At 34.0% G+C, this 23,100-nt stretch overlaps 1 protein-coding gene across 4 annotated transcripts in view; it reads right to left on the minus strand.

Annotated features, from left to right (window-relative positions):
* The window catches only part of LOC118532776 (putative ATP-dependent RNA helicase DDX60), a 110,795-nt gene that overhangs the window by 81,581 nt on the left and 6,114 nt on the right, over positions 1-23,100 (minus strand). For 3 of the 4 annotated variants that reach the window (XM_078069418.1, XM_036087552.2, XM_078069420.1), the window contains 7 exons: positions 22,062-22,171; positions 21,863-21,932; positions 21,069-21,258; positions 19,421-19,762; positions 16,887-17,003; positions 10,443-10,604; positions 8,454-8,612 (listed from right to left, as the gene is read on the minus strand). In XM_078069418.1, the coding sequence (XP_077925544.1) occupies positions 8,454-8,612; positions 10,443-10,604; positions 16,887-17,003; positions 19,421-19,762; positions 21,069-21,258; positions 21,863-21,932; positions 22,062-22,065 (1,044 nt within the window). In that variant the 5' untranslated portion in view covers positions 22,066-22,171. The remainder of the gene's footprint in view (positions 1-8,453; positions 8,613-10,442; positions 10,605-16,886; positions 17,004-19,420; positions 19,763-21,068; positions 21,259-21,862; positions 21,933-22,061; positions 22,172-23,100) is intronic. The other variant, XM_078069419.1, reaches the window with a different exon arrangement.

Raw genomic sequence — 23,100 nt, forward strand, 5'->3', positions numbered from 1 at the left:
ACAATTTATTTATCTATATTGATATGGAAATAGAACCCAGAATTATCCAACACAAATATAACATGGGTAAGCTGCATATTTTATTCTAAACTTCCAGAAGTCACATTTTTTTTAAAAACAAGCAAAATTTTATCTTATTTAACTCAACATATCCAAAGTATTATCATTTCAACGTGTAATCAATATAAAAATTTTAACAGAGTAGTTTACATGTTTTTCATGCTAGTTTTTTTTTTTAATCTGGTGTTTGTTTTAAGTTTAGAACATATCTCATTTCAGACTACTACATTCCACTTGTGGCTATGGGCTACTGCTTTGGACAACATAGCTCTAAACAGATGTTAGGGAGATTGCCCAAGATTCATGAAAAGTCGTAAATATCAAGGTAAGATCCTCCTACCTACAGTGTAGTTTTAACTACAATAAAATACTAAAGAGCTCTCCACAGGGCCACAGAACAGTGGTTCTCCAACTTCAGCAGGAGCCTCACCTGGAAAGATTATCAAATAAAACACAGATTGCTAGGCATCATCCCAAGATTGATTCAGTAGCTATGCGATGGAGCCTAAGAATTTGCATTTCTAACAAGCTCCCAGGTGATGCTGATGCTGTTGGTCAAGAGAACCATACTTGGAGAACCACTGCCATGTAAGGTTCTCCCCATCCAATCCTTTCCCATAATACCACTGAGTAAACAAATGGTAATATGTGAATATAGTACAGCAAACATTCCTCATTTTATTAACTTCAATTAAGAAGTGCCTCCATATGGTCTCCAAGTGTCACTATTTGAGTAAACAGGAAACTCTCCTTTCAAAGTTTGCTTAGTTGCTTTCTCCAGAGACCTCAGAATATGCCTTTTATTGTAAAAATTTCAGAGGCTACCTGAATTTACACTTCCAGCTACTGGGTGCTACCAAAATGAAGCATGGAGGATAGAAAAGACCAGAGGGGTGCTTGACTATGGGATAATCAGCTGTTTCCCCTTATCAAGGGAGCAGAGGATGGTGGGAAGGGCACAGATTTAGAAGCTGGACAGAAATGAAATTATCTCCCACCTTGATCATTTATTAGTTGTGTTAATGGGCCACTTAGGCTTTCTGAACCCAAGTTTTTCAACTGTAAAATGAGGACATAAGAGGAGTATTGCTATGTCTTTATGAGGTAATATAGGTAAAGTACACACATAAAACTGGTGCAAAATAACTAGCAGCTATTTCTATCATGTCCGCAATCCATGCCATCCTAATTGAAGAATGATGTTTTCTATCAGCTAAAACCACAATGTCTTGCAGAACCATCTTAGAACATTCCATAATTTAGAAAAACTTTGTAATATCCTTTCACCTAATTACTACTGTCCATAAAAATTGTTTATAAAACTCTTTATAAATGAAAACTATACATACAGAGCATTCATCTAAATCTGTAAATCAATACTACATTACATTCATACCATTCAGTAACTGAGTATATGTAATTCAACCTACAAAAAGTTGACAAAAAATCAAATATTACCTGAGAAATAACTTTACAACAAAACTCGTAGCACAATAATATTGATGTTATAATGCATTATTTCAATATCTGACATGTCATATCAATAGGTTTAATGTATTAGTCTGACATGACTTTTATTGAAATGTCTAAAGTAAATTTAGGGGTGCCTAGGTGGCTTAGTCCGTTAAGCATCTGCCTTTGGCTCAGGTCATGATCTCAGGGTCCTAGGATCAAGCCTTGTCTCCAGCTACCCTGCTCAGCAGGGAGTCTGTGTCTCCCTCTCCCCTCTCTCATTGTCCCTCTCCCCGCTCATGCATGCACTCTCTCTCTTTCTTTCTCTCTCAAATAAATAAATAAAATCTTCAAAATTAAATAAATAAAGTAAACTAAAAGGAGCTGGAAATACAGTCTTCCTGTTCCTTTAATTAACCATAGTCAGCCTCTTCCTAACAGACTATCAAAATGCCTAGAGGAAAGTTCCCCAATGGGATTTGAGATATAGGAAAATATTTTCTCCCCCAAGCATCAGCACAACCACATGGTATTTTGTATACCACATCATAAAACCTTTTACACTTCTGTTAGAGCAGTTGTAAATGCTCACAAATATAAACCTAGATACACAATCAATGTATTTTTCTGTTTCTGAACTTTGTTGATCCTACGTACACATTATGCTATTTCAGTAAATATAATGTAAGCACTACAAAGTAAAATCAGTCCAATTCAATTACTTCCTAGTCACACTCAGATCAAGTCTCTTCATGAGTCCCCCATGCCAGGCTTTGACAAGAGTGCTTATACACTTGTGGTTAAAAAAAAAAAAAAAGTGTGTATAAAAAGATTTATACATTTTGGTAAAAAACGGTGCCCACCATTCAGTATGGCTATCTCCATTTATACCTCACTCCAGTATTCTACACAGGCAATAAACCCAGGTCCCTTGAATAGAGATTAAATGGTCAGTGGCTGTGGAGTGGTTTCCATTTGGTTCCATAGAGCTCATAGTCTACTGAAATTCAGTCCTCAGATTTAAAGGGGTCTTTTCCATGTCATTTCCCACTTATCCGCTCATCTGGCTTTTGAGAATTCTGTAAAGACTAGCAGCTTCCCCTTCCCTCTCAATCAACTAGCATGACTCCTTTAGAGCCTACAAGAACTTTCAGACCCTCCTTCAGGAAGTACAGGGACCGTTTCCCACATTTTCATGGATAGACACAACATTGCATTTTCCAGTCCAATTCCCTGGCACATATAGCCACAGGTATCCTACATGAGACTAGCTATCTCCCAGTCTGTGTCCTGAAAACTAAATCACAGGTTCTCTCTATGCACAGACCTCTGAAACTTTAGGGGGATTCTATCATGCCCTTCCCACCCCACTCATGGTGACTTCATTTATTCTCCAATTCTCTCCCCTCCTCAATTCACGGACACTTTATGAGGGAGGTACAATGTGGACAGAAAAAGGTGATTGTCTTTTTCAATAATATTTGTTATATATAGATCAATATTATTCTTTCAAAGGGCAGGAAATTTGACTTTTTTTTCCCAATCCCTAAAGTAAGGACACATGCCAGTCCAACCAGAAGTTGGGGTTGTAAGGAGGGAGGTCATGCAGAAAAGATCTTATCACAGTTTTTTACCTGATAGAATTTAGGGAGTTCATGAACTAGATTAGAAAATTATATTTTTATTTTTGCTAACTTGTAGCAAAAATGTATATTTTCAATAATAAACCCAGATGATATGTCATATTCCTATGCCATAGCTGGGATTTGGCACCAGTAGAAATAACATATTTTTACATTACATTGCAAGTGCTACAAGTTATCTAGAGATACTGTTTATACTTATCATACATTGAAAGTATGGTAGTTATTTGATTGTCTAATGTAGTAATGAGGTAATACATATATTACCACATCACAAATGTATGTTTTAATATTTTAATAACTATTTCAATATAACTGATACCCTTGTAATCCTAAGTATCTTATTTTATGCATTTATATTATCCTGAAAAAGGGAGAATTCCCTTCATAGAATTCATCAGACAGCCATAGGGGACCCTAGGGAAAAAAAGGGTAAGAAACCCTAAATGATTCTTCTCAGGTCATTCTGACACACTTGTTTGCTGAGAATGGGAAAGTGAGCAAATAGAGACTTGGATGCAATTTCTGATTCTTCCCCAATAACATTACTTCCCTTGCAGTTTTAACAGCTAAAAGCTGCTCATCCTTCCACACACAGTTTTACCTCAGGATTATGAAGTAGAGGTGGTAGCCTCATCAATCACCAACTCATCATTTCCAAACTATTTTTTACACTATTCTATAAAATTCAGCCTTCCATCTGTCTGTACTATTCAAAAGTCCTCCCTATCATGTTCATTTAGCAAATTCCTTGCTCACTTCCCCTCACTTAATGATTTTTTTCACGCCTGGCTCACATTCTTCCTCTGCCTCTCTCTTAACAACACCATGTATAGCTTTAACCTCCAAGCAGACAATTATTGCAACATTTCTTGAATTTCTTATATCCAGTGACTCCCTCACCACTCTATCCATTTCACATTCTCATGGACACACCCATGACCTTGTCATCACCAAAACTTACCCTCCCTCTCTGTCCTGGTTTGCACTTCCCCTAGAAGCAGACCTTGAGACTCAACTTCAAGTAATAAAGTTTATTTGGGAATGATCACAAGAAACACCAGCCAGGGAATGCAGAAGTAAGACAGGAAAGAAAAGAAACCAATAAAGGATACATTATCCAATCCATGACCACTGGGGACAACTGGAACTTAATTCCACTGGGGAATTCTAGGAGACAGTGTAGAATACATTTCAGTATTTATTTCAACTTACATACAAGGAAGCTGGGGTCTTCATCCACCAATTCCTCATCTATCATTGGTGGAGGTCATGAGAATTAACACCCAGCATTTCAGATCAAGCAAATAAATCCTTCAGGCGGAGAGTTGCAGACATTTATAGTAAGATGGAAAAATAAGTGAATGGGAGACATAGACAAGGAAATAATAAGTGTATGCCACCCTCCCTGATGAATAATTCCTTACTCCCACCTGTTGACCCATCCCTCTAACTTTGTATAATGATCATTCACACCTCTTTATTGATCATATCAGGACCTCAGTTCTGGATAGGACCTTTCCAGTAGAGTCCACTTGGTTTATCTCCATGAAACTTTGTTTTCTAGTCTATCATTTTTACCATCTTCTTGCAAGGATACTAAAATCTCTTTTCCTTTTTTCCTTTTTTCTTTTCCATAAAACTATATAGATCCACTAATAGCTTTTCTGTGCCTAAATTATCTTGTCCCTTTTTTTTCATACCATCCAATCAGTTGCTTCCCTTGTGCTTATGGCCATGTTGCTGAGACTACTAGAAAAAGAAAATCATACAATAACGCATATTGATGCCACTATAATTGTTTTGTCAAAAACTTCAAATTAGCTTTCAAAAGTGCTGGGCAGGACAGCATTATTGTTTCTCAATATAGTTTACTCCCCTAAGATCCCCAATAAATATTTCCAAAATATTTCATTGTTCTTAAACTTCTGGGCTTGTTTCCTCGCCACAACACTCAGCATGACTTTGTCTCCTACTTCACAAAGAAAATTAAACTAGCATATAGGAACAAAGTTATCTTACAACTTCCATAACAGCCAATGTTGCACTATTCTTTCTTTATTCTTTCCTGTGAGAATGGCAATATCACTCCCTCTATATAAGAACATACTTTAGACCCCATCCCTCTCACCTTACTTTCCCTGTATTTTCACCCTATCCTCTCTCTTAATTTAAACATGCTCAGTCTTTGCCATTTTAAAAATATTCCTAATTGACCCACTTTCCTATCCCATTTTATCCTGAGTCACTTCCCTTATTCTCAACTCCTTACATATAAACTTCGCCTCACCTTTATTTTCTCTCTTCCACTCACTACTGAATCCACTCTACCATAGATTTTTGCTTCTAGCCTCTCCATTAATATTTTTCTTTTTTAAAAATATTTTTTAAATATTTCTCTTAATTACAATCAACAGTGAGTCCTATGCCATTAAACCCAAAGTACTATTTTCAGTCTTCAACCTCCTATAGTTCTCCATGGCATTTGGTACTATTAACCCACCTTTTGAAAAGCCCAGTTCCTTTGACCTTCACAATAATCCATTCTCTTAGCTTTACACTCTATTCATCTAAGTAGCTCCTTCTCAGTGTCCTTTGCCAGTGTCTCAATCTATTCCTAACCATTTAATATTGGAGGATCTCAGGTCTCTGTCCTAGGCCCTCTTGTCTTTCCCAAAATAATCTTATCCACTGCCATGGCATCAATTAACATCCATAGGCTAGTGATTCCCAAATCTTGATCACCAATGCATTCTACTCTGCTAAGCTCCAAACCAGTATTTCAAATTGCTTAATAGATATCTCCATTTGGGTATTTCATTGGCATCTCAAACTCAGTATTTCCAAAACTGAACTTGTGATCTTCCTCTGCAATTACAGTTCATACAATGACATCAACCCTACAAATGCTCCAGCCAGAGACCTAGAGTCAGTTGACTCCTCCCTTTCCCTCATGCCCACACTTAACTTGTTAAATGATTGTTGAAATTGCCTATTGCCATTCATCCTTACTTACCATTTCCTTAGTCCCTAATATAACTAACACTTACATGAACTGAGGTAACAGTCACCTAACTGGTTTCCCTAAATCCAGTTTTGTCTCTACAATGCACTCTCTGCATTGCAAGCCAAAGAAAAAAAAAATTTAATGAAAGTGCCATTCATCTGCCTGAAATCATTCAGTTGGTTCTCATTGTACTTATGATCAAGTTAAATCTCCATTCTCTTTACAGGATTTATACGGTCCTATATGATTTGTCTCTTATCCATCTCTTCAGCTTTATCACTTTCCCATATTCTTTCTATTCGTTACACAAGTTGTATTCCAGTTCCTTGATCATGTCATTCTCATGGTGACCCCACATGCTGTTTCATCTCCTAGCATCCAGTGTTCATCCTCTCTCCAACTTGCAAATCCTTCAAGATTTACATTACTTCACTTCTCTTCATCTCTTAAAAGAAGCCACCTTTTTCTAACTGAATTGGATCTTTTTATTATCAGACTCTAAAGTATCCTGTAGTTCCTCCTTAATATTAATTTTAAAAATTCAACACCTATCTTCCTGCAAAATGTAGCTCTATGAATGTGGTGGGGTGAGATGGGTAAATATATTTTCTCACTGTATCCCCAGTGACTCATACAATGCATATACGTTAGATAAATATTTGTGGACTAGCTTACTAATTGATTGGTTCTAAAATACTTTCTTTTTTTTTTTTAAAGATTTTATTTATTTATTTGACAGAGAGAGAGAGAGGGAACACAAGCAGGGGGAGTGGGAGAGGGAGAAGCAGGCTTCCCACAGAGCAGGGAGCCCGATGCGGGGCTCGATCCCAGGACCCTGGGATCATGACCTGAGCTGAAGGCAGACGCTTAATGGCTGAGCCACCCAGGCGCCCCCTAAAATACTTTCCTTGAACATTTTGACTGCAAGTATCAAGATTTTTAAAATTTTTCCATTTAGGGGCGCCTGGGTGGCTCAGTTGGTTAAGCGACTGCCTTCGGCTCAGGTCATGATCCTGGAGTCCTGGGATCGAGTCCCACATCGGGCTCCCTGCTCGGCAGGGAGTCTGCTTCTCCCTCTGACCCTCTCATGCTCTCTCTGTCTCATTCTCTCTCTCAAATAAATAAATAAAATCTTTAAAAAAAAAAAAATTTTCCATTTAAATTGATCCACTAATCCCACTTCTGGGCATGAGGTCTAAGTCAATATCCCCAAATTAAAGGAAAAGGCTTCCTTTAAAAAAAAAAAGAGGGGCGCCTGGGTGGCTCAGTTGGTTAAGCGACTGCCTTCGGCTCAGGTCATGATCCTGGAGTCCCGGGATCGAGTCCCGCGTCAGGCTCCCTGCTCAGCAGGGAGTCTGCTTCTCCCTCTGACCCTCCTCCCTCTCATGCTCTCTGTCTCTCATTCTCTCTCTCGCAAATAAATAATAAAAATAAATAAAAATAAATAAAAAAAAATAAAAAAAAAAGAAAAGGCTTACACTCAAAGAACTTGGAAAATAACAGCATTTATAGTACAATAATTAAAACCTCTTAATATCTTATAATAGAAGAATGGGTGAGTAAACCATGGTACATCCATTAAAAAATAGTAGCCATTAAAAAATGAGGTTAACCAAGAGTATGAAAGAAAATTTTAAAATACATGAAAAGAAAAATATTTATATATATTCATACATGAATATATATTCATTCCATTGTAATATATGAATTTATTTGAATAGTGTGGGTCGCTTGGTGTTTCTTTTGTTTTTGCTATTTTCCTAAAGTCTACAAATTTTCTCTAACTAACATCTATAATGGACAAAAATAACCATTACATTTATATCTTCAATTCCTCTCAAGAGCAGAACACAATGGTCACCAATCTCTTGTAATTAATGACACAAAAACCTGATCTTGACAGAAATTAGAAGGAAAATAGAGAGGCTTTTTTTTTTATCCTTAGATTGGGTATATATCATGCTATTTGTTATTATTACCACAGTTGTTGAAATTAGGAAGAAATTGACTTAAGACATTAAATCTTTAAGGTTCCCAAAGGGCTGACAATATTCCCTTATAAATCTTTTTTTTTTTTTTAAATTAGGCTCCGTGCCCAGAGTGGAGCCCAACATGAGGCTTGAACTCACAACCTTGAGATCATGACCTGAGCCGAAACCAAGAGTCAGACGCCTAACCAATTGAGCTACCCAGGCACACCCTTATAAATCTACTTTTGAAGGTGACTGTGGTTTCTTTATATCAAACAATGGAAACAAAAAAATAAATAAACTAACAAAGATCATATTTACCATTTCTAAGAAAGTGTGAATGTTCTTAGTCCAGTGGGAAGTGATGAATCTAGTGCAGGCTCTTTGAGAAAGAGGTAAGTGGAGTAGGAAAACCACACTGAGACAATGCAGTTTACACAAATCTTCCATCTCTTGCAGGGCTAAGCAAGTACTTTCCCCCTGAGTAAAATAAAGAAGGTAAAATAGAGATCAGCAGGCTATGAAATTGCATGATACACATGCAGCACCACAAAGGTCGGCAGCCACATTCTGCTTTATTACACTCTTCATTCTATAGGTTTTTGAGTTTTTTTCTTCGTGCATAAATTTGGCTGCATATAAAATATAGATGTCAGGTAAGGGGGCAGGGAACTGCCAGCTCAATAACAGTTTACATAAAGCATTTTCTAAGTATTTTTAGTTAAGCTTAACTTCACATGAGCTGTCCCAGCAGCTAATGAAGTCATGATCCCACAGGACCTTGCAAGGATGGAGCCATCCTTTAAATGCCCTATTCCGTCCAAGGAATCATATTTTAAAAGTTACACTGAATAGTATCAGAGTGAAGAAACCAGGACACATCTAAAAAAAACTTACCCAATTAGAAAAAGGGTAAAGAAATGGGCATATTTAACATGACGGCACAAGGACCTCTTCACCATCCTCAAATGTTTGCAGGGTTGTCACTGGAACAAAACTAAGACTTATTTTGGAGTGCCTTAAATAGGGCCAAATCGGGTCTAATGACTAGAAATTCCAAAGAGATACACTTGGTTCGGTATCATTTTTGTGATAATAATGTAAAATGGCATGCCTAATGACATAAAAGATATTTTACTAAGAATATATTCAAGTAGATATTGGAAAACCAAATATAAAGGATGCTAGGTAAAAGGTAGTAAGTCTTGTTCATTTCGGAGTGTGCACAAAAGTTACAGAAAGCTTCATTTACTTTAATAAAAATTCAGGCAAGAATCCCCAGCAGTCAGATTGTATACAAAATGGTATGTGTACACGTGTGTGTGTGAGTGTGTGTACGTGTGCATATGTACACATATCTATAGGGATGACTATTTAGCTGGACAACAAACGATACTGGCCAACAGATTCTTAATGAACTCTATCAACCATAAAGAAGGTTAACAGCTTTAGTATTTTTCCAGCTAGGATGGCACTAAGACACTACAGCAAGAATGTTCGGGGAAAATCGGAGGGGGAGACGAACCATGAGAGACTATGGACTCTGAGAAACAAACTGAGGGTTCTAGAGGGAAGGGGGTGGGGGGATGGGTTAGCCTGGTGATGGGTATTAAAGAGGGCACGTACTGCGTGGAGCACTGGGTCTTATATGCAAACAATGAATCATGGAACACTACATCAAAACTAATGATGTAATGTATGGTGATTAACATAAGAAAATAAAAAAATTTTTAAAAACTAATGATGTAATGTATGGTGATTAACATAACATAATAAAATTAAAAAAAAAAAAGAATGTTCCTTCTAAAGACAGTTTGGTATTATGGAATTTGAACAAGACAGATACAGGTTCAATCCTCATTCCACACTGCTATTTAATTAAGGAATGTTACCTGGACTATCTGAACCTCAGGGATTTCCATATGTGAAACGGGAATAAATACCTCCCTTAAAATGCTGTTGTGAGGATATAAAGACACAAGGCATATAAAGAACCTGCAACATTATAATGTAAGCTCTCACCAAGCGCTAATTTCCTTTCTTATTACCCCTTCTTCTAGATAATTGGACAAATGTGATTAAATGTGTACTAAGGGGAAACGTCTGTATAGTAAAACACTAAATCATATAACAGCATCATAGATATTTCTGATAAACAAATTCCAGTTTTTCCCTCTTTTGGGAGAAATTTATATAATTAAATTGGGGAAATAAATAAAATACCAAATGGAAGAAAAGGTAGATGAAAATCACTAAAATTTCAAAAGTGGAAAGCAATGATGTTTCACAGTAAAGTTATAACAATCACACCTCTTGGATGTTAGTTTTCTCAATAGAGGTAGTCTTCTTTCTATTTTCTAAAAAGTGATGGTACATTCTCAAAGACAATGAGCATGAAGTAACACAAAGAACACGCCGAATGTCAGATCCTTCTGGCCAGAGTTGCTTAAGCTGAGAAATAGTTTCACATGCCTGTCACAGAAGAAAACTGTAAATGTCATGATATTTAAAAAATATTTTTATTCATAAGTAATCTTACTAGAAGAAATCATACAAAGATATGACTATATAAAACTACAAATATTTCTGTTAAAAATGATAAAGAAAATTTTAAGATGGGAAAATACATATTTTTGTAAAATCATTAAAATTTAACTATGTAAAGAGCTCCTATAAATCAATAATAAAACATCTCAGCCTTTAATAAGACATGAGCAGATAATTCACAAAAGAAGTACAAATATTAACAAAATAGAAAAAATGTTCAACCTCTCTAGTAATAAATGAACAAATAGCATATTTTATTTATAAAATATATATAATATACATATAAATAAAAAATATAAATAAATATAATATAAATAAATTTAAATTAAAAATAAATATAAATTTAAAAATACAAATATAAATAAAAAATATATAATAGCATATTATTTACAAATTAACAAATATTAGAATATTCTAATGATAAAAGACAGCACTGTAAATCATGTGATGTGTCATTTCTCTTATACTTTGCTAATAAGAGTACAGATGGGTACATAATTACTGCAAAGCTATTTAGCAATACATATGATTACCATTAAATATATTGATACTTTGTGACTGGCTATTCAAGTTCTAGGTATCCAGGCTAGGTAAATAACACAAAATGTGTACCAAGATTTATGCACCAAGATGTTCATACAGAATTATTTGTAGAAACCAATTCTCAAATAATTTAGGTGTTTAGCATTAGGGAAATATTATGCATCCAATAAAAATAGAATATATGAAGAATTTTTAATAACTCAAATACATGTGGTATGCAAGAAACACAACTTAAATAAAGTGACTCAGAAGGACTAAAAATAAAGGGATGGATAAAAGTATACGAGGCAAATGGCGGGGAAAAAAAAGGAGGGAAGAGAGGCTAGCAATTTTTACAGCAGTCTAGGGAGAATTCAAGCTCAAAAGCATTAAATGTGAAAAAAAAGCATTAAATGTGAAAAAGAAATGCACTCTTTTATTCTAAAAGCCACAATTTATAATGGAGATGTAACCTTTATGAATGATTCATCTCATATGAATAATTATGAATAATTATGCAACATATAATGTCACAACCAAATTTACGATGCAAAAATTACAGGAGATTAAAGGAACTATATTCAGAAACACACTAATAATAACAAAATTTAATATACTACTTTCAGTACAAGAGAAATCAAGTGGACAAAAAACAAGCAAGAAGATAGATGACTTAAACAGCATAATCAATAGTGTAGATCCTATGAATTAAACTCTGGTGATAGAGAATATGTATTCCTCTTAAGTGCCCCAGCACATCCATAAAAATTGGTCATATGTTAAGTCACAAAGAAAACACCAGTAACTTCCATAGTGTAGAAACACTACAAACTGCGCTCTGATCAAAATACACTACAGGTAGAATTTAGTTTTAAAAATAAAAAGGCACAAAGACCCTTCAATCTAAGCTTAAAAACATTTTCTATAAAGCTACTCCTGGTGAAAGGGAAATACAAACAGAATTTATAAAAATGATAATAAAAACACTACATATCATAATTTATGGGATAAATTTAAAGCAGTGGCCGAAGGAAAATTCATTGCATTAAACATATTTAACAATAAAAATGAAAGAATAAAAAAATGGATTAAATTCTTAGCTCCAAAAAGAAAATCTAAAAAGGAACAACAAACTGAACTAAAGGAAAGCAAATGGAGGTGAAAAATAAAGATAAAAGTATGCAAAAATTAAGAGAAAATTGGTAGATAGATCTAATTAATAAATCAAAATTCTAGGGATTTTTGAAAAACTTTAAAAAACAGACAAGCCACTAGCAAATTTGATCATTAATAAGTGGGAGAAATAAAAAATGTACAGAATAAAAATGTAAAGATAAAATTACTGAAACAAACAATTTTTTTAAAGTCATATAGCCTACTTTGCAAACTTCTATGCAAATAAATTTGAAATGTAAATGAATGGATAATTTCCTCATAAGGATTAATTATAAAAATTGACCCCATTGGAGTTACTAAGCTTAAATAAACCAATTTCCATAGGACAAATAGAGAAAATTAAGAAATTATCCCACAAAAAAGTACCAGTCCCATATGGCTTTATAGGGAAATTCTATTTTAATCTTCAAAAACCAGATAATCCCAGTGATCCATAAATTATTTTGGAATACTGAAAAGAAAAAGAAAATATTCTAATCTTTTTTTATGAAGCATGCATGACACTGATACCCAACCAAATAATTACAGTGTACTGAAAGAAAACTACAGAAAAGTATCACTCATGCATACTGATGCAAAAATTCTAAACAAAATATTAGCAAGCAGAACCCAACACCATATTAAGAAAATAATACCATGATCCAATAGGATTTATTCCAGAAATAGAGTTGCTTCAATATTTAAAAATCCATTTATATCAAAATACCATATTAATAAAACTAATTATTTAAAAATCATAATTGTATCCACAATTTCAATACACATTCACGATAAAAACACTCAAAAAAATATAAGTTGAGGGATACAGTCTTAACATCAGAATGAATCTATATATACATGTATTGTATAATGGGGAAACACTAGAGACATTTCTACTAAGATTAGGAACAAGGCTCACTATATCTGCTACTATGCACCATTGTACCAGGTTTGTTACCTAATGCATCTAGACAAGAAAAGGTAACTTCAGGCATAAGAATGGGTAAAGAAGATTTAAAACTATCACTGTTCACAGATGATATGATAGTATATATGGATAACCCCAAAGAATAATTAAACTAATTCAAAAATTAAAATGTCAATGAGACATCAGCACAAAGAATTGCAACAAAAATCAACAGGTTTCATATGTATAAACAACAAAGAGCCGAAGAACACAATGGTAGATAAAATCTTGGAATAACAGCAAAATTTACTTAATAACAAAAAAACATTAAATACTTAGGAAAAACTTTAACAAGAAATATACAAAACATATATAAGGAATTTTTTTTAACTCACAAAAATAGACTAGAACAGATGCACCCCCTCTTCTTGCATGGAATAATTCAACATTATAAAGATGCCAATTCTCTCCAGTTTAATTTATAAATTCAATATACTCTAACAAAAATAACAAGATTTTTTTTAACTTAGACAAGTTGATAACAAAATTTCACATGGAAAAATAAAAATGCAAAATGGCTGTAAGAGAAAAACTATACATGGAAAACCTAGCTAAACAATACATTAAAAATACTATTAAGTCTCTATAATCAAGAGTGTAAAATTTGCAAATAAACCAGAGGAACAGAGCAGAAAGTCCAGATTTATTTCCAAATACATATAGAAATTTAATAAATGATGTGGCATCTAAAATCACTGGGATAAAAGTGGACTTTTTAATAAATGCCACTGAACATCCCTTTGAAAAAATAAAAATTATATCCATATCTCACACTCTCTACAAGAATGAATTGCAAATAGATTAGGAATCTAAATTTTAAAAAATTGTAAGTATAAGAAGAAACCACAGGCAAATCTTCTTTTTAACCTTGATGTATGTAGGGAAAGGCTTTCTAACTGTGACTCAAAATCTAGAGGCAACAACACTTAACAAAAAGATTAATAAATTTGACAGTAAAAATTTTACATTGGGAGGGTATGTGCTATGGTGAGCTCTGTGAATTGTGTAAGACTGATGAATCACAGACCTGTACCCCTGAAACAAATAATACACTATATGTTAATTAATAAATAAATAAATAAAAAGAAGGAAAAAAATTTTTTAAATGTACACAAAAAAATCATAAACAAAGTCAAAAGACAACTGACAGGTTGGAAGAAAATATTCATAAAATATATCACAAAGTGCTAATATCTGTAATATAGAGAAAACATTTATAATTGAAAGAAAATAATGATATAATCCTTCTAGAAAGAAAATTGACAAAACCTAAGTAAGCAACATATATACTTATCTTTTGACTCAATTCTATTTTTAAAATCTACTCTGAGGCTATACCTCCAATAATACAAAATTGCATATACTACAGATGATTATTTATTATAGCATTGATTATAATTGCAAAATGTTGAAAACAAATATAAATTCTGTAGTAAGAAATTGGTTAAACAAGTTATAGTACATCTATATGAGAGAGTGCTATGCAGCTATATAACATAATGAGGGAGATATCTATAAATTGCTTTAAAATGATTTCTAAACATGCTGTTAAGTGTAAAAAGAAAGGTACTGAAAAATATCTATAATATGTGATCATTTATTTAAGAAAGATGATACAAGAAAATACACACATCTGCTTTTTTGTGCAAAAAATAGTAATAATAATGCAAGAAGGATAACTCTGAAACTAAAGAGAAAAATTACCTACAGAAAGTATTTGGGAAAGGGGTAACTGTAGAGGAGAATGGGATCAGAGTAGCAGGGATAAGAACAAAGCGTCACTTCTTTGAGCATATCTTTTTTTATATCTCTGATTCTTAGAATCCTAAGTATGCTTCCTATACATTTCATATACCCTCCAAAATAAACAGGTAATTAAAAACAACCTGGAAATGGGTTGCAGGAACCCAAAGTGAAATACAAATACTAACCAATGAACCTAATTATATTATTAATGAATAACAACCAAACTAAATGGGGTGTGCAAGAAAAGAACTAACCTAAATAACTTTGGAAAGCAGTGTTTTACATATTCTATGACTAAAGATAAAAAGAACTGCACATAAATCCTGTAATCCAATTAGTAAATGTGTTTCTCACAAGATATGGTTAGCAATTCTAAAACCACTTCATGTATATACTAGAATTGAAAAAATAAGTAAATATATTGTATGTAATGAGAGCTGACTTTCTCATAATTGGAGAAAGAAATTACAAATAAAGAAAGGGGAGGTGTAAAATGAAGGATATGAAGTTGGATTGGAGTATAAGTTATTGGTATGAATGCATGATATTTAAGATAGATGATAGATTAAAAAATAGACAGGCATATATGCATGGCTTAGCATACATACATGTATTTCCTAGCTGTGTCTGCTGAAAAGTCCTCATGACACCCCAGTAGAAATGAACAAACATAATTCCCAGATCTTGGCTTCTAAATGCTGTTTTCCAACAAAAGCAACCAGAACTCCTTGGAGAAGTGGTAAATTTCAAGGTTGAGGCAGAGAAAATACAAGATGAGAATGGAACATCTTGTGGTTTCAAAAAGTAAAACAGTGCTCAAAAAGATGGGACCTGATGAATTTGAAGATAAATATACATCTGTGTAACCATCACCACAAGGTATGTCATCAAACCTCAATAAAGGGTTTTAGAAGAGAAAAAAGATGGGGAGGGGGGTTGGGCATGCAAAAGAGTGCAAACCTGAATGAGTCTCTAATGTTCAAACCTAGAACAATTTGAGCACCAAAACAATTGTAATATTGGACTTTAATCTATAATATAAAATATCCACTAGTCCATGCTGATATAAATAAATAAACAAGTAAAGGTCAGAGATACAAGGGCTCTCCCTTACAGGAGAATGCCAAGTAAGAAAAGTAGAAGGAAAAAGTGAAATAGAAAACAACCATTAGGCAAACAGATCTAGCAATAACTGTCGCAGACAAGATCCATTGATGGGTTCTAAAATTAATTGGCAAAAGTCTGAGAAAAAACAGGATTTGCAGAGTCAGGAAAGATAGTAACTTTATGGTGGAGAAGGCCGGAAGGCACCAGCTTAATCAGTGTTAAGACATCAACATCATGAACCTTAGATATATTGTAAACACCAACTCACTGGCATTCTTGCCAAAAATACATAATAACCTCATTCCAATCATTAGAAAACATGAGACAAGCCCAAAAAAATAAATAACTGATCATTACCTTTCAAAAACATCAAGGTCACAAAAGACAAGGAAACATTGAGAAACTACTACAGATTGGAGGAAACTAGAGAAAAATAACTAAATGGATGTGGGACCCTGGACAGAATCCTGGAACAGAAAAAGGACATTCGTGGAAAAGTAAGTGAAACTCAAATAATGTCTGAATCTTGGTTAATAGTATTATACTGATGTTCATTTCCTGGTTTTGAACAATGTACCATGGTTACATCAGATGCTAATATTAGGGGAAACTGGGTGAGAAATCTATGGGAAATCAGTACTATTTTTGCAACTTTTTTATAATCAAAAAATTAGTTCAAATAAAAAGGTTTTTTTTTAAAGTTTCAGTACCTCTTCCATCATATTCTTCCATTTTAAATTTCCAAAAAGAGATTCCAGTGCTGAAATTCTACATTCTTCCAATTGTTTAATCAGGGTTTTATAAGCACTCTCAATCTTCTTTTTATTCTGTAAAAGGATGGCAAGTCACATAAATTGTCACAAATAAAATAGCTAATCACTTTCCAGCTACAGAAAATCATATATTGAAGATATAATTGTTAAAATATATTTCCCAGTTAAAAAAATTACACTAATGTAATTACAGATCATCAACAATGCTTTTAAAGCCTGTCAAGCAGCACTATTTTGTTCTTGCTGAATTAATTTTTGTTTGGGAATTTAGTGCATTTTATTTTTTTAACAACTTTATAAAAAGTATAATTAACATAATATAAAATTCACTCACTTTTTAAGGGGACAATTCAATGGTTTTTGGTAAAGTTACAGAGTTGTGCAGTCACCACTATAATTTAATTTTAGAACATTTCCAACATCTCAAAAAGAGTGTGTCATTTAATACATTATATTTTATTATGAAAAATTTCAAACACACACATAAATAAGGAATAGCATAATCTCCCCCCAGGTACCTATCATCCTGCAACAACCATTATCAACATATACTACATTTTTATTTTCATCTCATATAGTCCTCAAAGAGATAAATGAAATAACCTCTTTAAAATGAGTGTTCAATAAACTAGGAACTATATTAATATACTAGAAATAAAATCTAACACTTAAAAAAAATCTTCTTAAGGAGAGATTGAGAAAGATGTTTGTAAGGCACCCTTCAAACTCAGATTCAGAAATTGCTCTAACAGAATAAAATGAGATCAAGTGATTATAGTACCTCTTCCCAAATTAAAAATCAATCCCAGGGCTGTTCCTACTCACAGTAAGCAACTAGAGTTGGAAATAGTTTAATGACTGGAGTTCTAACTAAAGCAAAATAAATTATCTTATCAGATTTCATGACAACCATCTGGATGTCTCCAAATACCATGAGGGTATTACTATTCTCAGAGTAAAGAATGTTAACTGACTCAAAAATCATTTTGATGAAATACAGCATTATCTTGGGGCGCCTGGGTGGCTCAGTCGGTTAAGCAGCTGCCTTCAGCTCAGGTCATGATCCCAGGGTCCTGGGATCGAGCCCTGCGTCGGGCTCCCTGCTCAGTGGAGAGTCTGCTTCTCCCTCTCCCTCTACCTGCCTCTCTGCCTACTTGTGCTCTCTCTCTATCTCTCTGTCAAATAAATAAATAAAATCTTTTAAAAAAATAAAAAAGAAATTAAAAAAAAGAAATACAGCATTATCTTCACATTTAGAATTCACTATAAGTAGTGAAATTTGAACAGAAACTAGATTTATTTATAATATCAGTATGCATTTTTAACTCCCAAAAGTTCAATAGAGTAATTGACAAATATATCAATCCAGTAAAAGAGTAAACTCAAGCAAGGAATTAAATTCTAAATACTTCAAAAGTTCTATTAATGATTTAATATTATGAAATAAACATTTCACTTATTTTCCTTCCTCATCACCCTTCTCCATTGTTTTATTAAAACTACCATATTAATGACCTCACTGATATGAGGAATTCTTAATCTCAGGAAACAAACTGAGGGTTGCTGGAGTGGGGGGTGGGAGGGATGGGGTGGCTGGGTGATAGACACTGGGGAGGGTATGTGCTATGGTGAGCACTGTGAATTGTGCAAGACTATTGAATCACAGATCTGTACCTCTGAAACAAATAATGCAATATGTGTTAAGAAAAAAAAAAGAAGATAGCAGGAGGGGAAGAATGAAGGGGGGGAAATCGGAGGGGTAGACGAACCATGAGAGACGATGGACTCTGAGAAACAAACTGAGGGTTCTAGAGGGGTGGGGGGTGGGGGGATGGGTTAGCCTGGTGATGGGTATTAAAGAGGGCACGTTCTGCATGGAGCACTGGGTGTTATGCACAAACAATGAATCATGGAACACTACATCAAAAACTAATGATGTAATGTATGGTGATTAACATAACAATAAAAAATTTTTTTAAAACTACCATATCAAAGATCATTTCAGTAGTATGTCTCAGCAATAGAGGCATAAGTTTTTCCCTCCAATCTAATGCATTTCTGGCCTTCATTAACTTGGAGGCAGTATACCATATACTAGTTAGTCAAGTAAGGGCTGGAGTCAGACTACTTTTCAAATCCATGCTCTATTTTATTCATTTAGTGTTGATGATGAGCAAATTGCTTATTCAAGTATCTATTTCCTCACCTGCAAAACACAGGTGATACTAACACCTAACTTAAAGGGCTGTTGTAAAGGTTTTAAAAAATGACTCATGAGAAGTACCAATCACTGTTGTTATTACAACAAGTTCTGAACCTATGACTGCATTTGTATTATCCTTATCAATTTTCTAGATTTCTCTGTTAAGCTTATGATAATTTCCATAGAAGTGGCAGAAATAAAATTAAGTCAAGTAACATGGAAAATTTTGTAAAATTCTAAAAGAAATTTATCTTTAGATATCAATTACCTCTTTGAAAAATATTTGGTTTTTATACATGCTTGGCATAAGGTATGCATAAAGTCGAAGAATATCAGATGTTTGCCCTGAGGAAAGCACAATGTTGACCTTCATTGCCCAAGACTGAGTAATTAAAAAGTTGAAATGGTATGTTTGTAGATGGTTCAGGCCTTCATCGGCAACTATCAGGTAATATGGGTAACTGTCTTCCAAGAAAATCTCCCACTCCTGTGACAGGCATCCAGAAAATTTTGTTCGAACATCAATGCTGGTATTATGCTGAAGATGAAGAATTAAAGCAGTTCTCAAAGGAAGAAGTTCAGGGAAGTTGAAATATGCATACTCAGCATCCTGTGGGGATGGGATAAAGTATATTCTTTTGAAATTATCATTTAATTGGTTTACATATATCATTAGTCATTAAAGGAATATGTTCCAACACAGTTTTGTTCTGCTTTATAGTCAGGGAATAGACCCTTAAGCCTTGACTGTCATTTCACAAATACATGCCATAAATCACAATTTGGATTTAAATACATACATCCCCTTTAAGCAGGCACATAATAGTCAAGATTTATCATACTTTTCCTTCCTATTCTTTTCCTCTCCAATGTCAGCTCAAAAAGAAAAAGGACAGAAAAATATGCAAAAGCAAATGGTGGATATAAATTATCCAGAACAGGGAACCAAGGTGAATCACTTTGAGAGGATAGTTCCAATTTAGTATGATCCTCCTGAATCGGCAGAGGTTTTTCTCAACAGATCAGAATTAGTGCAGTAAACTAGACTATAAACATTAGAATCATGGCTCTTTATTCAAAACATTGCTTGCAAGAAGTTAGCAATGTTTAAAAATCTAGCAATATTGTAGATTGCAAAGTGAACAGACACACACCAAAATCCTTAAGAGTAACACACTGGTTACCTTCAGGACAGGATAAGGAAGAGGTGGTAGTGGTTATACCTATCTGTAGTTGAAACTGTTAATATTTTACTAATTATATTCATAATTGGAAAAGGAAGACAAAATATATTCCCTCAGAAGTATTTACTACAGAGCAAATAATAAACAAAGTAGTATTAATGAGTTTGACATTTTTCTGGGTTCAAATAAATTGACTGCTGAGTTCTGAAGACAGAAGCAGTTCTCAGAGTTGGAAAAGCAGAATCCAGAGATCAACTGAGCTTCCGTTGAGGGGATTTCTCATCCTCCTTCATGATCCTGTGTGTCCTTATATGAAGTTTAATTATTGAGAATAAAATATGTTCTTTTTTTAAAGATTTTATTTATTTATTTGTCAGAGAGAAAGAGAGCACAAGCAGGGGGAGACACAGGCAGAGGGAGAGGGAGAAGCAGACTTCCCGCTGAGCAGGGAGCCCGATGCGAGATTTGATCTCAGGACCCTGGGATCATGACTGGAGCCGAAGGCAGATGCTTAACCAACTGAGCCACCCAGGCATCCCTAAAATATAATTTCAAATATGGTAATTTCTGAATACTGGGATTATGAGTATTTTTTTTTCTGTTCTTCCCTTTAAATTTTCTGAATTCTTATAGATATATTTAACTTGGTAATAAGGAAAAAAATATAAAACAGTAAGGAATTTTAGTTTTAGTTCTTAAATCATAGTAAAGAACTCTACTGTCACATGTTACCTTGAAGAAAACTATGGCAAATTGTCCTCCTTTACTGATAAGATCCATAAGATAGCATTCAACCAGATAGAAGAAGTGGAGCTCCTGCCCTGGCTTTAATGATTTCTCACGTATGCATGTAGCAAGTAATGAATCTCCATCAATCAGAAAAAATTCAGATTCAACAAAATCATTGAATAAACTGGAATATCTAAAATGAAAGCAGTTAAAACAAAAATTACATATCGACTCAATAAGGCCCAAAAAAGGCAGTAGCGTTGTTATTATTATCCATTATCACTATCACCAGCAAGTAATTTGTTGAGTAATTATTTTATGTCAGACTCTATGATAAGACTTTTCAAGTATATCCATATGCATGACTGTCCTTCATAGGAAGATCATTCCTATTCTATAGATACAGAAACTGAGGCTCAAAGAGATAGAGCAAATTATGTAAGACCACGTGTCAGAATCTGGATTGGAATCAGGAATTTAACACCTCTATTCTGCATACAGACCTGTATTAAATGCTTCCCACTTAATCAATCTTATCTTTCTAAAACAATAGGTTCATTGACAGCTGTGTACAAATAAAGCAAGAGAAAACTGTGTCCATTCACCATCAAACAGCTTGAAAAGTTCTGTGTTAAAAACCATACATATATATATAATTATAGATATAATATACTATAATATATACTGAGATGATAGACTTTACTTTTTTTAGACAGACATTACTTTAATGTCAAATAGATATACAGGAAATATGATATTGAATTGTACATCTCTTTATTTCTTACTACAATACTCACTCAGCTTTTGGCACTGCACTCAAAATTAGCTGTGACATTCTCTCTAAAACCATCACGTGTTCTTCTAAATCTGTAAAAAAAGATTGTTTACTTATTATTTGAAAAAGAAATAACAATAAAGTTATTTTAATTCTATTAAATTGTGTAGCTTAAAGAATCATTATTTTATGATTTATAAAAATTTTAAATTGAAAATTACCCATTCTTGCTGCTACCTGGGCCTCGAACCTGAACTGGAAAATATTAAATATAGCAAATATCCTTTACTTTGGTACCTCTAAGCAGCAGTTATTAATGAAAATGACAGACCTACAAAGAAAGAAGAAAAATTAGAAATTCATTTATTCCATCAACAAATAGTATTGAATAACTACTGTGTATTAAGCAAAACATCAGGCAGTGAGAATACAAGAATGAACAAAAGACAACATGCGGTCAGTTCTCATGGAGCTTAACCTCCATCAGGAAAGACAAATATTAATTGGATAATTATATAAACAATGGAAAATTACAAATGTGACAAAGTCAAAGAGAACAGAGGAAGCTTCCCTAATGAAGTAATGCTTGAGCTGATTTCTGAAGAATGAAACAAGAATTAATTAAACAAAGGAGGAGAGGAGAGTAGCATTCCAGGCAGAGGGAATATCAAAATACCATGTACAAAAGTCTTATGGCATGAAGGAATGTGGGTGCTACTAGATCCAAAATAGAAGCCAGCAAGGCTGGAATGGAGAGAGTGAGGAAAGAGCTAGCTGTGCTAGAGAGTTCCAGAAATATAAGAGCATGCAGAGCCTTTGAGGGCATATTTTCATCCTAGAAGCCATTGATGGATTTTAAGCAGGTAGTGTTATGAATGGCTTGACAATTTCAAAGATTACTCTGGCTATAGTAGAGAGAATAGATAGGATGGGAGCAAAGTTCCTGTTACTGGAGCAGAGAGAAAAACCATTGTCCAGAAGGGTAATGATCATAGTTTGATGTAATATAGTTTGTTGGTAGTTTGGGGAACTTACGGATATTAAATATTTAGAAGGTAAGTTTGACATAATTTGGTAATGGATCTGATATGGATGGAGAAGAGGGGGTACTGAGTGAGGGTTGTCAAGGATGATTCTTAGGATTCTACCTGATGCAACAGGATGGAGGACGAGGCCATTCCCTGGGCAGGAAAACTTGGAACAAGCCCACATTTCAGGGAAAGATCATGAATGCAAATTTGTGGTCAGTCTGAGTTTGAC

Source organism: Halichoerus grypus, chromosome 3, assembly GCF_964656455.1.
Source record: "Halichoerus grypus chromosome 3, mHalGry1.hap1.1, whole genome shotgun sequence".
In the NCBI taxonomy this organism is placed as follows: domain Eukaryota; kingdom Metazoa; phylum Chordata; class Mammalia; order Carnivora; family Phocidae; genus Halichoerus; species Halichoerus grypus.